Source organism: Emydura macquarii, unplaced genomic scaffold (assembly GCF_026122565.2).
Source record: "Emydura macquarii macquarii isolate MOO-44397 ecotype Brisbane River unplaced genomic scaffold, CSIRO-AGI_Emac_v2 contig_2205, whole genome shotgun sequence".
In the NCBI taxonomy this organism is placed as follows: Eukaryota; Metazoa; Chordata; order Testudines; family Chelidae; genus Emydura; species Emydura macquarii.
This window is the reverse complement of record NW_027132342.1, coordinates 35,865,275-35,881,494: the sequence shown is the minus strand read 5'-3', so window position 1 is coordinate 35,881,494 and position 16,220 is coordinate 35,865,275. Positions and strand designations below refer to the sequence as shown.

Below are 16,220 nucleotides of genomic sequence, written 5' to 3'. Positions count from 1 at the left end.
ACTACATGGACATTAGGGAAAGTAAGCATTTTTGAATCCCCTGGATTGTAGATCCGAGTCTTTTTATGGAGATATGGAACAGATCCAAATGGCCATTTAATAGAGTAAGGCTTTACAAAGTGTTTAATTATTGTTTAACAGAGTGGGGCAGGGGGTTGTTAGGAGTTCAGAATATACAGTTCTAAATATCTCTTTCCTCTGGAATTGTAGAGGTTGGGGACATTGCAGAGGATGGGATTTTACTCTGCCTATAGCAGATCAGTCAAATTCATTTGGTGAAGAAGGCTTGACCAGGACATAATTTTAAGAGTCCATGGTCATTGCCCCGTCCATTCTTGGCAGGACACGCACTAATATCAATGGGAGGCTGCACACAGATCAAGGGTAAGATCTGGCCTTTATCTAGTCACTAAACGTCTAGTTACTATTATTTATTAAGTACTTTGTCACAATCAGTATTACTCAGTGGGCTATTTCCCCTCCCCTGACTGGGCCACTTTTTATGTCTTCCCTTCATATCTTTTCTTTCCTCACCCTCTTTTCTCTGTTTCTCATTTTCTTCTTGGTCTTTACATGTCCTGTGTTCTTCCCTTTGTGTTTCCTTCCCTGCAGCAATACGCAATTCCCACCCACCCTGGACTTCTCTTCCTTTCACCTCCCCCCGTGCATCCACTGATATAATTGACAATGCAATAGTTAATGTGGACATTAAAGTGTCATCCTTTTAGCTGACGCGCCAATGAGTTTAACATGGCACAGGCATGTTTGTATCTCTCTGAGCCATCATTTCAAGCTATCTGCAAACTCCGGAAGGTAACACAGCGGTGGTTTACCCTCAGTTCCCATTTGGAAAGGGTTTGGGTTTTTTTAGCAGCCACGAGAGCTAAAAATGTATTATTTTATAAAATGAAAAACTCCCTCTCTATTCTCCTGGGTGCTCAAGTTACCCCAATGACTCCACTCGCCTCTGCACTAATCCAGAGAGTAGCCAGCTACTCTGGGCAAGAGAAGGGTGCATTGTCCTGTAGGATGTGCACTCAGTGAGACAAGCACCTCCCAGAGCTCCCTCAGGATGGGACAATTCCATAACACCCCTACTCAAGGTTTTGGCTAAAGACTGCAGTTTAGCCCTAAAAGTCTTTCAGACAAATATGAACCTTGTGCTGTGGCTGTAACACACAGTAAATGGGTTTAACAGCGCTGAGGGCCAGCCTAGAGCATATGTGAATTAATTATTCATTCTATAATTAGCTAAAGTCTAAAACACAACATGAGGTAAAACGTATTCCTGGAATGCAAAACGAATAGCTACTTACACCATCCTCACCTGCTAGGTAGGGGAAGTGAAAAGCATAGCAGAGATAATGATTGTCTCGCACTGGCACCCTCCAGAACAATAGATGAAGGATAAGAGAAACAATTTGCAGTTGGACTGTAGGAAATCTAGATTAGAAGGCCAAAAGGCAGACTGCAACCTTGTCATTTCACAGTCATGGGGAAGTCAAATTATCCACAATACAATCCAGCCTTTCCATGTAGATTTTTTAGTAAGTTTGTAAGAAATTCATATAATATAATGATTTAATAGAGCATGCATTCCTAATTCCTAGCAAATGCTGGAAAATCCACCCTGCAGATATTTTCTCCCTTGAATTAAATACAAGGGGCTAATTCATCAAAGAATATTCTCTCACATTCTTGTTTGGCTACAGAAATTCTATATTCACAAAGGTTTTTCCTGATATTTTCGATCTTCGATAGTTATGGAGTTTAAGTATTCAACACAGCCACCCCACATGGGTCCCCTCCTCTAAATCTCACCGGGCGGTATTTTAAAAAGCATTCAGAATACACATTCATTCATGGCTAAATTTTTTGTACCATACATAGCACTTCTTCAATCCAAACATCCCCCTCCCATAGAGACCAATATGACTTGCAGATACAGATCAAGATCAGCATCTGGCCTTCTATGTATAGACTGCTGGAATAGTTATGAAGAACATTAGGGACCCAGTAGCAAATGCATATTCTCCATTCCCAAGTTAAAGGTACTCAGAGCTTCAGTACTAACAAAAATGGCTTTTGAAAGCTGAGCAATTTGCCAAGATACACAATCTTCTCTGGCCTTGTACAGAATAAAAGATGGTGATTATTTTTTGTTGTTGTTTAATTGAATCTTAAATATGTTTAATTGACTTTGTGAAAATCAATGTTATCCAAAGCCAAACAAAAAAAAAAAAAAAGAGAGAGAGAGAGAAAGGAAAGAACGAGACAATAGCATTTGCTTTAAAACATTTTGGGTGAAATCCTGGCCCCATCTGAAGTTCAGTAGGGCAAGATTTCACCCTTTGAATTTATTGGGACTGGCAAAAAGAGTCTCAGTCTACTCTCCTAAAATAATTGTCCTTCTCTTTAGGTAAATGTATCTTTGGATTTGATTAGAAGCCATTAATGAGGTCAAATAATGCTTTAGTCTAGTAGCTAATGTAAACCAAATCTATTTATCACCTTGGCAGTGGTTTCTACAAGGAAGTTAATGACCATTACTGCTCTGCTACTTAGCCAATCAGAAATCATGCTTTTTGTGCAGAAAAGCAGAAGCCTGTAATCAATCATCATCATCCTCATCATAATAGCATGTTAAATGGGCCTCTAAAAAGGAAAGAAAAGCAACTTGGCTATTAACCTCAAATGCATCTTAGAAATTGCTTTCTTTGTACATAGGCCATCTCAGAAATCTGGGTTACAGCATAGGAGGTGAGAGTTCCTTGCAACATAAAGGAGGTGGAAACATTAGCCAATAGGAGAACCCCCATTTAGATGGCTTGTTATATCTTTAACAATAAAAATGTATGGGTTTTGGTTTTTTTAAACTTTAGGGTTTATTGTTTTATTTCCCTAAAGACTGGTTAGAATAATAGGTGAAAGCACCAATTTCTTAAATAAGAGACAAATTTCATGCAGACCAGGGATAATCAAATGGGATTTCTGGGATTTTTGTCTCAGCATTGTAAATGGTTAATAGCTTCCAATTTCCATGAAAAGATTTATTAAAATCAGCCCCCGGTCTCCTGCCAACAACTCACCTCTGTAGTAATGCCTGCACAAAGCACTCAGCAATGGCCAGGCGGTTGAGGAATTGACTCTGCTACATAAAATGCCAAACATAATTGTTTCTTTTCCTCACCCTCATTTGTTCATTTTACCTACCTATTGTCTCTTGTCACATACTAAAGTCCCTCCCTCAAATCCTGCATTGTTATCAGCAGGAGTGAACTGGTGCACCCACACACAAGACATTACAGACTTAAAGCCTGAGAATATGTTGACATAGCAAAAAAAAAAAAAAAAACCCACGGCAAAGGGTCTTGGAGACCAGGTTTACAGCCTTGGGCTCACGCTATGACACTAAAAATGGCTGTGTAGATGCTCAGTCTTGGGCTGGAGCTCAGCCTCTGAAACTCACCCCAGTTCCTGGCCTTCAAAGCCTGACCTCCAACCCGTGCCTGAATGTCTATATGGCTATTTTTAGTGCCACAGCCCATGCCCAAATCTGTTGCCCCTGTCTCTGAGACTCTCTGCCACTGGTTTTTTTGTTTTTTTTTTGTTTTTTTTGCTGTGTAGACATACTCTTAGATTGTAATGAAGCCCTTTGAGAAGGAACTGTCCTTTTGTTTTCATTTGTGTACATTGCCAGCTGCACTTGGGCCTTGAGCTTTGATAACGGCCTTTAGGCATTACCACAATACAAATAACGTAATATTAATAATGGTAGTATTGCTTATAAAAGAATCTCTGTTAATTCAAAGCTAAATATGTGCAGCTAAAATATGAGGAAATGCAGAAGTTGAATTGATTTATTGGGGTTGCTGTACAGCAAAATAAATATGCATATTTGCCCATTATTCAGAATCATTAGATACCTTCCTGTCACAGGAAAGACACAGCCCTTCTTATCAACAATTACTCCACACATAACACAATTGACCTGACATTCAGTATATTAAAAAATCTGAATCCAACTCTTAGAGTAATTGGGTTTTTTGGTTTGTTATTTGATTGATTTGCTAGCTGAATTTTCAATACTTCAGGTGTATTATTTAGGAATTTAATGAGAAAAAAAATCACTGACAAACAGGGAAGAGCTCCTGTCCCTACTTGGGAATGAAGCCATTCCAGCTCTTAACCACACTTAAGCATGGCTTTCCTATTAAAGTGATAAGAACAGGGGTTTCCTTTTGAAAAATTACAAAGGCTTTTATGACTGAAAATGTTAACCATTTTTCACAGTCAGTTGTTTCCCTGATTTTAACAGCAAAAGATACCAGAGTCCTGGATCATTGTTCTGCAGATAAATTATGGGTAAAGACCCAATGCTGCTTCAGTGCCTGCTTAGAATCTATCCAAAGTCATATGAGCACTCTGGTGGATCCCAGTGCACGATCAGGGCCCATTTTTGTCATAGCTCTTATGGATTCCATGAGGTTCGTCATTTAAAAAATAAAAATCTTTGGCTTGGCTCTTTAACATGCTGGTCTTACGTCATATGGGTAGGTAGTAAACAATTGCAATCACACTGACAACCTTAACGGCAGTAGGAACTGTCCAATATGAGGGTAAGTGGTTTCCCACTGGGAGCTGTGTAAAGGATTCCAGGCAGGTCCCTACAGTGTTTCAGTGCTAATTTGATTAGTATAATATAAACCATCAGGATTTTAGCATTATTTTTATTATAAATTCACGACTTGTGTCTTTTCCCCCGACATCTATCTAGGCGATGATTTTTTGGATAATTTACCATAAGAGAACCACTGGGGGGAGGGGGAAAGGGTCAGATCAGCCAAATGACTGAAAGTCATCGCTGTCTGCTATTCTCACAAATGGCACCCTTATGGTATTGTCAATATAGACTGAATGATCTCACTTTTTGAAGTAGCTCATCCATGGTAGAACTGACTCATTATGGTGAATAAACTTGTACTGCTGTATCTATGTGGTGGATAAACAGAGAATATCATTCTCAGAGCTGCAACCCTGACATCTATTATGAGCACTAAATTTACGTACAGTTTTTATAAGTTAATAAACTGCCAACTGATATTGTGCTCTGAGGGGATAGAGCACTGGCATGGGACTCAGGAGACCTGGGTTGTATTCCCAGCTCTGCCACTGGCTTTTTGGATGACCTTAGACAATTCACTTTCAACTCGCTGTGCCTCAGTTCCCCACCTGTAAAATGGGACTAATGATATTGACCACCTTTGTAAAGTGTTTGTGATCTAAGCAACAAAACAATATTCCTCTGTACACTACTTAATGAAATTAACACTAAGTCGTCATTCTTATTTTGAGATCTTCTAAATTAATGTGTCAATAAATCAAAGGAACGACTTTCCTGGAAATTGGGCATCTAATTCCTATGACTGCCAATTCTCACAATGTTATATGTTTTCCTTAACGCCCCAATTTCTGGACTCTTGTTGTAAATTAGAATCTCAGCTTTTATTTGAAACATAAAGTATGTTTCTAGTCCTTGTGGCTGCAGGACAAACCTTGAAAATGTGACCCAAATGTACCACCCAAAGAATCAATAACTCAGAAGGCAAAATGTATTATTTTTAAATATCTCATGATTTTTAAGCCAATTTAATGAATTATTGAGGTCTGACTCAGGATTTTTGGATGCTGGGAGGATTGTATTATTGAACTTCCTTAGCTGCCTTTGAAAATCACAGTCTAAAATCTTAGGCAGATGTCTGAGTTTTCCACCATTTTCTTTTCCTTGAGACTATCAATCAAAGCTTGAAGTGCAACATACAGTAAATGTCAAAGGAAAAGTGAAATGCTCTTTAACCACAAAATACCATTGTCCACAACATGATTGAAAATGCTGTCTCAAGCTTCTACAGTTTCAGTGCTGAATATTTTAGCTCCTTGAATTGCCTTGTCTTCCACTGGCAAGTTAGCTGGCATCACCTTATGTTTGCAAACACACCTTTCCTGAATGCCTGCAGCAGAGCTGCCTTGTGTCCAGCTTTTGGCTGGAGGCTCCAGTTTTCTGCACTCTTCTCCAGCTGTGCTGCATGCCCCTTCTGCCTTTGGCTTTCCTGGAAGTGATCCAGAGCTTTTCATTTTATTTTATATTATTCTAAAAGCTTTTATGGCCACAGCTACAATGAATTCCGCACTAACTGCTAGACAGGCAGGAAGCATCAGGCTCAGAGACTCACCCTCTTCCCTGGCCCAATTGCTATGGGTGCAGTGAATGTGCTAGAGGCCTGTTGGGAAGCAAGAGATTTGGAAACCCCTCTGCCCCACTTTCTTGATTCTGTGGAGTCTCTCAAAAAAAGAGGGTCAAAAGGTGGGAGGATGGGACAGAGAAACGGAACAGGCGAGAGGGGCGAGCCAGAGAGATCTAGGGAGGGAGGGTAAATAAATGTGGGAAAAGCAGAGAAATTGGCGACTAAAAAGAAAAAAGACTCAGCCATAAAGAGAAAGATGAGGTGCTGGCCTGACATTTCTCTAGGTGGGAGAAGCCTGCCATCTGCCCCAAAGATGAATTAATTAAAAAAAAAAACCAAAAAAAAAAAAAACCTTGCATTTTCCAATAGTTTTCTAACTACATTTCTAATAGTTTGGAAAGCATATTTATATAAATTTTCATCCACTTTATGCAAATTTGGCCTCAGGCATTTGAAGGGCAAGGTGGGCAGGTCTGCTGAACCAGCATCCTAAATGACTTGGCTAGGTTTATAATCCTATCTAGAACTGCCAGAAACCATGCTGTAGCTCCTCTCTGCCTGCTAGACTGCAGGTCAGTTCATTTGCCAAGTTTGAAACATTCAGCAATACAAAGTGTGAATGATTTTGCATGATAACAGCTAACAAGCAGTTTAGGCAGGAGCATATTCAACAAGTGAAACCCATCTGATCAGCACACTTTCATGTCACACTGTTTTGCATGTAGGGAAGTTTTGCTGTCATAACACACATCTCTTAGCTCAGTTACAGCTTCAGTAATTTCCAGAATCTATTCATAGAGACAGCCTTCTGCAGTAGCATATTGAATGCTCAAACAATAGACAGAAGGGGGGAAATGTTAGCATTATTCCATTTCTTTATGATGCTTTGTCATGGTTCCCTCTAGTGGTAGGTAGGAGATAAACACATTGTGGTAAGCACTAAGCAGAGCCACACAGAGAAATTGAGACAGATATAAGGAAGTGAAAACAGGAATGAAATCTATATGCAAAGTGTGCTCACAGAGCCACGTGGCATATGTAACTGTGTCTGGGGAAAAACACATGTGCAAGAAGTGAGTGTTCATGTTTAAATGTTGATGTGATAGACAAGCCTCTTACCAGTGCATTCTGGCATTCTATCTAGAGCACACCAGTACTTATATTTGTGTTTCCTGGTAACCTGCATACTGCTTCCTCAGTCAGCAGTGATATCCGCTCTCACTACATTCCAGGGTGGGTTCCCAGGGCATATGTGCTTCAGCCAGCCTCAGTCTCATCTTCTTTTACCTGTGTTGCAGGCTGGTTTGGTGGAAGCGGATTTTGGGAGATTGAGAGATTTTTTTAATACCTCCTGAGCTGTAAAGATATTATTGGGCAACTGCAAATCTTGCTTTTCTTTTCTGCTTTGCCACCATCAAAAGCAAATAGCAGGGGTAAGTCTAGAGCATGTTATAAGAAAAGACTACACAATATTTCCTAATACCAAAACTGGGGCTTGTTTTTCAGATGTGCAATCTGTAGGTTTTTGATCTCCAACTTTTTCTGGATGGATGCACAGATAGCAGCAGTTTTCAAAGCAACTTTCCAACACCAGAACTCGTCAAGAAGCTTGCAATCTTTTTTTTTTTTTTTCATATGTGAAAGTACTTTCCAGAGTTATCCGTGCTTTTGCCACCACAGTTGGAATGCTTCAATGTGCTTCTCATGAGATTACAACTTCTAACCAAATTGAAATTGCACCTGCCTGCTTACTAAGTAGTATGTCTCACAGAGTGCATGGTTTCTGGCTAAAATGATTATTTTGATCAATACATCTCTAAATGGTTTGGTTTCTGACTACCTTAGAGATCACCTGTTTCCCTGTGGTATAGTGTGGCCGTTGCCGTCAGCTATGGGGCTTTAGCTATCATTCCCCTAGCTTAAATAGGAGTGGGATAGTGGCAGGGCCTTCTTGATAAGGGATCCTTAATTTTGGAATTTAGTTCACCGTCTTGGTCCAAAGAGCACCCGTCTTTCTTTCCCTCATCCTTTTTTTTTTAAGCTTCAGGGTGCTGGGCTTTTCCCTGATGTTATAGACTTGAGGAAGGGAAGACACTTATTTGTATAGGTGTTCGATGGATGGTGGTGGTTTTGGTTTGGTGTTTTTTCTGTCTTCCTCCATCACCCCGCTTTTTCATGTATTGTCTTATAATGAATGTTCAGTGCCTAAAGTCCACATAAATGAGCTGACTTTAGTAATATTAATGTTACATGTGCTGGTTTTTGCTTTTTCTCTCTTTGTTCCTTTCTTTTTCTTTCCCTCTCCCACTTCATTCTCTCTTTACTGTGGCCTGACTTTTATCCCAGACTTAACTGGGTCTGCCTTCTTATGTCCTCGGGTGCTTTCAAAGCACTAGTCCTTTATAAAATGTTTCCCTTTTTTCTGCTGTCTGTTTTCCTTATTCCCTGATACTTCCGTACTCCAGTCTCTCCATCTTTGTTTCCTTGCCTTTGTCCTTCCAAACATCCAAGCTCCCTCCAAAGGAGGAAGATTTTGCTCCTGTCATTGAATGAACATACCAACCTGTCTGGAAACTCAGGATTTGAAGGGTGTGATCCTGTTCAATGCCTATGAGTAAGGGAATCTGGGGGCCCAGGATTTGGTGTGCATTAAATTTAATTAGAATAAAATTTAGCAATGTTAGGTTGTTCTGCTACAGAATTCCATCTCCATACCAGGTAGGATTACATTTTTTATCATTTAGTTTTTAAAATATTTTTATAATAATCTAAAACTCAGGAAATTTCCTCTGGTATTTTCAAATCCATTTCCAAAGGGAGATTCCAAGGTTTCAGTTTAAATCAAACAAAAAATCTTAACAAAGTTGTCCCTTCTGATCAATCGTAAATGTTGGCAAATTTGGTAATTTTGTGTCCATTGGTAATTATCTCTTCCTCCCCTGACCTATTCTGTGTGTGCGTTTCCAGGCTATAAAAAGACATAAGTCAATAATACTCAGGAAAGCAAACTGGAAAATATGAGTATTTCACAAACTGAACCCATGCATAAACTTCTGCTCTACTGAGGTAGCAGCAACTGATGGGCTAAATTAAGTACTATTTTGCTTTTGATTGTTCCAATAATCCATTATAGCTGGAGCGGCTTGTTGTCAAATTCTGCTATTATATGCATATTCATACGTATGTCCATGTTAGTCCATGATACTGTTCAAAACATAAAACTTATTAGACTTCTGGTAACCTGGGAGTTGTCTGTAAATTAGCCAACAAAGGGAGGGTGATACATGTCTGAGAATTATGATACGCCTGATGCAAGAGTTATTGCAAGAGTCCTTATAAAAATACAGATTCATTTGACCGGGGAGCGTTGAAAGCCAATAATACATGGCCTGAATTAGAACCTGTCAAAATCAGTGTTCCAGCTTTCCAAGCCAGGGCTATCTTTGACACCTCTTAGTGGGTTTTATAGCTATTCATAAGGCATTTTGGGGTTGTTTAGTAGTAGGGACTCTTTCTGTGCAATCGACACTGATATTAGCACATTGATGCTGATCTGCAGCTTGCTTCTTCCCTCATGTTGCCTCTTTCTTTGGAATCAATTGTGCTCCCTGGCATGTAATAGTTTGAGATTGTCTAGTTGGAATGTCAGCATTGAAATTCTCTAGGCTCTGTTTTGTAAAGCTCATGGGAGGTGTTATACAAAGGACACAATTTTGCAAGACTTCCAATTTTGCAGCTCACTCACATAAGTTGTCTTTTGAATTTGGTGGATTTAGGGGGGCTATTCACATAAGTCACTGCTGCTCAACATGAGTGAAGGCTACAGAAATGATCCCTAAAATATCTTGGTTAATGATACAGTCCTGATGCTTATCTCTTTGGTTCACTGTTCTTGTTCGGTGGGGAGCGGTCTCTTCTTTGAGCTCTCTGTTCCACTTTGGGTACCCTTTCCAAGTGACAAGCCTATGCCTGAACTTCTCTGCATTAAATCCCATGATTCACCCCACTTCAGACTGGATCACCAGGCTACGGTATCCAGGCTGACAAGCCAGCAGATACCTCCAGGAGGTCCATCTGGATTTGGCCTCGTTATAGACTTCTTTCCAAAAGCATGTAACCAGTATGAAATTGCAGTGACTCAAAGACATATATTATGTATTTGTCCACAAGAATATATCAGACAGGGAAGACAACAACAAAAAGCCTACATTCATGCTATCTTACTTAAACCATAGCCTTTCCTCGCCACTATATGTTATTCACGCTTGTTTCAGGCACATATCCCCCAGCATTGGGGCTGGATGAGACAGGCTGTACCCCTATTGTTCCTGCCTTTCTGATGGACTGATGCACTAGTTAGTGTGTCTTCTTCAGGTCTCTGGCTGTCTTCAATCCATTTCAATGGTCCTTTTTTCAAAAGTCCCTAGCTCTAGATCTCTTGGGGGTTTGAGCAGTGCTCCTAAACCTTGTCACACTGGTTTTAGGCAGATTGTTTTCCAGCAATGTATTGTCCATTGAATTAGAGTTATTGCCAGGTTCTTGGATACATGGGAAAAGATCCAGCTGGAGATAACCCTTAGGGTTCCATACAGCCAGCCACCCCACAATAACCCCCAAATCCAGATTATAAATGTTCATAAAATTAATACAGAAATCTCCTTCTTTCTTCATAGTCAGTATGTCAGAAAATTAAAGGCTATCGGCATACATTTACAAAAGTGACTAGTGATTTAGAGTGCCTCAGTTCTGGGATGCCTGACTTGAGAAATCTTAATGAGGCCTGATTATCAGAGGCTCAGCTCTTTCTGAAAATCAAGCCCCTTTAAAGTCTCAAAAGTTGGGGCACCCAAAAAAATGAAGCACTCAAAATCACTAGTCTCTTTTGAAAATCTTGGTTTTATTCGATAGCCTGATTAATTCTATTCAGAAAGATTTAAATAAAATTTCTATGAAAAGTTTTGCAAACAAACAAGCAAACAAAACACCTTATTCTGTTTCAAAGCCTATGCACCTGAAATATTACTTGTTTTAAATCTCATTTGTACATGCAGTGCCAGTAATGTGAAGCTGAGTGCTCTCTGCCAGCAGCAGCATTGCGATGAGCCATCTTCTTGACAGAGATTGTGCACTCGTATTGAAGAAAATATTCTCTACAGTCTGTCTGGTTTGGGGTTTTTTCTTTCTTTTCCAGAATATTTGGCTGTTGAAGCCTTTTTGAAAGTCTCCAGAGCTTGGACTGCCTTAAAAGCTTCCTTCCTTTATACCTGTATTTGCTTTAACAGAAAGAATTGGACAGTGTAGTCTTTGAAGAGATAAATTTAAAATTCTGTATCACTTTGAGCATTGCTGTCATTTGATCTTTATTTAATTATACCACGAGTTATTGTGTGCAATTAATTACAAATGGATTAAAACAAATAGTGCAGTTTAACAAAGGAGCTGAGGGGCTCTGTGTCAAGGCAGCAGTGCTTGAAGACTCCCCTCACTGCTGCTGCCTTATCACCCTGGGGAACAAGGCAGCAGTGCCAGAGGACCCTTCATTCAACATGGTCTCAACATGGAGGCACCTGACTCCCCCAGACAATCACCTCTCATATTATCTTTCTTTCCAGGCAATGTGCACATCCATGCTAACCCCCATCCTGCCAATCTCAAATCTCACTTAATCCCTTGTGTTCCCCACCATCAGTATATTCTGTTTGCCTTTCCACATTTTCCCTTTCCTCCCATTGCCCCTCCCCTCACCAAGTACCCTCTTTCTTCTGGAGTCCATCTTCATACCTCCAGTTGCCAGCCTGCCTCCCCAGATCTTCGGGAGTAAGTGCAAAACACAGCTAGTGAAGCATGTTGGCAGCACTAGAATAGCTCATGGATCTGAGATTAGTTCCTTTGGCCAATCTTGGCATAACTCTAAGGAGACTAACATCTTATGTGTTTAATTTCGGATGTGAAATGTGGCCTACACCTCTGTTGTTATAGACTGTGAGTGCATGTAACGTTTGGAATTTAAGAGGACTGTGGGTTTGGGCTTTTTTTAAATAACAGAGGAACCCAAAGAAACAAGAGGAAAATAAGGTAAAATTTCCAAAAGGCAGCAGTTTTAGATGATTTCTTCTGGAAACGTTAGTAAATACTTGACAAAAAATAAATGACATAGAAAAGTCAATTGCTTTCTAAAGTATGCTGAAGTTGAAAACAAAATTCAATCGTTAAAGCACGAAATGGAGATTTTAGTCTTGCAATAAGTGCAGATCTCAATGCAGCCTTAACTATGGAATTGCTACTGTCACCTCCATTAAATATTTCTCTTAAACTGCTGCTAATCTGCTCATTGTATCTGTTAACATCATTTCTTTGATAATCGGTTCACGTTTATTCTACATATGGTATATCTCTTTTATGGCAACTAAATTAAATGAACATCTGGAGGCCCATAAAGTGTCATGGAATTTATTATTTAACTATTCCCAAAATGTCTCCTATAGCCTTTTTGTAGCTATCACTAACGGAGTTTGAAAAATAAAGTGTACAAATAAGGAACCTGCTCACTAACACTTTCATTTCGTTTTGAAGTGTCAATCTCTAGTATAATTTCCAGTAATCATGCTTTCCCCTCTACTTGGCTACTTTAAGCAATTAATTTTCCTGTGTTTTCACTGTCCACTTTCCTTTTGGGATTCAGTGATGTAAATTTGCCAAATTTGATTCACACTTCTGTTGTGTTCCGTGTAATTTTAGAGATTTGTATGTATTGAGTTGAGAGAATATCTTGCAGATCTGATAGGGAAAGTACATTTCAAGACACAAAAATTACTCTCTTCTTTAAAACCCTGTTGTTTACCATGTTGTATATATTTTTGTCATGTATGTCAATGAAAAGTATGGTAATCAGAAAAGTCATATAAAAGTTTATTTCTTTGAAGATAATTCTCTTCTTGATTTTTGCAAAACCAGTTTATCATCATTATTATTGTGTTTTATTTGTTTGTATTACAGCCATGTCCAGAAGCCTGGAATGAATGAATAAACTAAATAGATATGTTTTTCTTGATAATAATTTAATGAAAACATAGATGTACACTGAAACATTGCCAATATCAGGAAGACTTGATGGCTATCAGCATAGATGCCAGACTGGGCTGGTCTGACCTTGATCATTGTTTATTGATGACCTTGACCTGCATCTATAATGAGTAGCCCACTAGTCTGTCAAATAAAGCAGCAGAGAAATGCTGCTCATTAAAACTGACTGTATGGATCGGATGCACTTCTTTCCCTAAACTCTGTTGGAAGCAAGTCCCCAGTCAGCTCCACATGACTTGAAGCTAGGTTGGTTTACCAGGCCATAATGCCAGGTGGGTTACAAGAATGATTATACGGAGAGAAGTAAACGATTTCCTAAACATGATTAACATTTTAAAGGGTTTTTTGGTTTGGTTTTGGTTTTTTTGCTAGATGCGCACCTTGTGAGTACATTAGACAAATCAAATTATTCCTGCTGATTAATCTAAATAATTGCAAGTTACATTCTTTGTTGTTTATTGCCAAGTATGTAGATAGATAATGCATGCTTTTTACATTAATGTTTTCTGTGTAAATGTTCAATTCAGGAAAATATACAACAGAATATTTTTAGATACTTTCTCAAAGGATTGATAAAGATTTAGCTGCAAAAGAAATCTGTTCGTTTTTATATTTAAATTTACTAACAGTGTGCCATTTTGTGTGTGTTTCTTTTTCTCTTCCAGTGCCACCTTGGGCCTTAATAGCCATAGCCATAGTTGCAGTCCTATTAATCCTTACCTGCTGCTTTTGTCTCTGTAAGAAATGCTTGTTCAAAAAGAAGAACAAGAAGAAGGGAAAGGAAAAGGGAGGGAAGAATGCTATTAACATGAAAGATGTTAAAGATTTAGGGAAGACCATGAAAGACCAGGTAAAGTAGCCATCCTGTTCTCGGACACCATTTATATTTAAAGAGTTAAGTCTTCTAGCAAATATCTATTTCTGCTACTGCTCAGTGGTTGGACAGTGGTGCTGTGTAGGGGAGACCAGCTGTCAGTGCTTTGTATTGGAGTTCTTGCTTGTATCCTGCTAGTGGCCCGTGGAGGATGCCGACCACACGTGCATGGGTGGCAGCACTGGTAAATGCTTTCAAGGCAGTCAATTAACTTCTCTCCTAATGGGAAGTGGAACACTACAACTGGTCCATATACAGGAGAGGGTTTTTGAGAAAATGGTGTTCTCAAAAATATAGCTGTGGGCGATTTTTATGGCCATATCTATATAGGACTTCGACTAGGACCAGGTGCAAGAGTGACATAGAGAGAACCTACGTTCAGATGACTGGGGTACTAACCAAGTTCGTGTGAGACTAAATGACATGCAAGAGTGGATCTGGGCTGCTAAAGTTCTTCCTACACAAACACAGAAGCTTACCTAGAGAGAGACAAAAAGCAAAGTGCAGCTGAAGAATTTTGGAAGAGAGGCAAAGGAACAAGGGAAAGGGAAGAGAAAAGGAAAGAATATAAGAAAATTGAACAAAGAGGTGAAGGTAGAGTTATATATGTGGGAGGAAGAAGCAGATAAAAGGTTTTAGCTGAGAGCCAGTGAATGTCTTGGGGACAGATCATCATGCTGCTGTTTGAGCAACATTAATTTGAGAACAGCAGAGAAACCCTTGCCTCAGACCTGATGCATGAGAGAGAGGTGCTATACTTGGGCACTAACTGGAAAATTGCAGGACCCTGCATCTAATCCAATGTTACCTTGCAGCCACAGACTAGATTAACATTGATTTGGAAGCAGACTGTTTGTCTACACTTCTGACCAGAGGACAGTGTTGATTCTCTTATGGGTTGGAGTGGTAAAGAGTTCAGATGTATGGTTAATACTGGAGTGGTAAAATACAAATGAAACCATCATCATTGGTTATCTAATTAGTGCTATGTTTGATGAGTGGGAGAAAAATCACATTCCTATGTAGATATGCTATCTTGAAGTATTTCAGCGGCTAAGGACACACAGGAGTATGTTTTTTCAAATAATGCATATTCAGGAGAATTAAGAAACTGTAGCACAAAACCTGTTCAGCTGGAGTAGGTGCTTCAGCTTCACTTCTGCAAATAATTAAGGTTTTGCATGGGAATGATTGGACTCCCAAGGCACTCTTTGTGCACTCGGGATCTAGTTCTGCACCACTGAAGTCAGTGGAAGTTCCACAGCTGACTTCAGTGGGATCAGGATCAGGTCCTTAACGGTATGCAGTATCCAACCAGAGAGCTCTTTAATATCTCCTTACATTTGCAGACTCATTGACTCAATTTGGAGGCACAGTTTGCACATAACTGAAAATGCATTGTTTGTTTACAGTGGCTAGCGCTAAAATGTTGATACATCATTTGAAAGCAATTAGCTTTACCAGGGTATTATAGGCATTCCCTATACTAAATACAGTAATATGTTGGGGGAAAGCTCATTACTTTCAGGCTATATAGATCAACATTTTAATGGTGACCACTGTACATAGCTTCATATCATCAGAAGTGCCACAAAATATGTTAAATACCAAAGTTCAGGGAAACAATGAGGTGAAGCTCAGAAATATTACTAAGCAGAAATCTTGGATCCTCCCTACTAAAAGTCTAATAAGGATTTTGGTTTACTTAATATGATAAATGTGAAACAGAAATTTCTTATGCTGTTTTGATCCAGGCACTTTGATGTGGCATTTATGGACTCCCTATGTTTGACCTGTAGAATTTGTTCTAGTTTACTAATGTTAAATAATTGTGAGAAATTTCCCACTCAGACATTGTTTGAAAAGCAGTCCAATAATTGCTGAGTTAGCTCTGGCCAATTTTAGCAAACTTTTGACCGTGGAAGCAAAAATAATTTGAAAATACTGTTTGATCATTTTTGGGGATAAAATTCAATGTGTTCTTTGTTGTGCACTATCAAATGATACTAATGATAACA

General features: G+C 39.2%; 1 protein-coding gene across 2 annotated transcripts in view; it reads left to right on the top strand.

The window, feature by feature from the left end:
• Positions 1–16,220, top strand: part of SYT1 (synaptotagmin 1) — a 583,887-nt gene that overhangs the window by 442,629 nt on the left and 125,038 nt on the right. For both annotated transcript variants that reach the window (XM_067559902.1, XM_067559903.1), the window contains one exon: positions 13,994–14,178. In XM_067559902.1, coding sequence (XP_067416003.1) covers positions 13,994–14,178 — 185 coding nt within the window. The remainder of the gene's footprint in view (positions 1–13,993; positions 14,179–16,220) is intronic.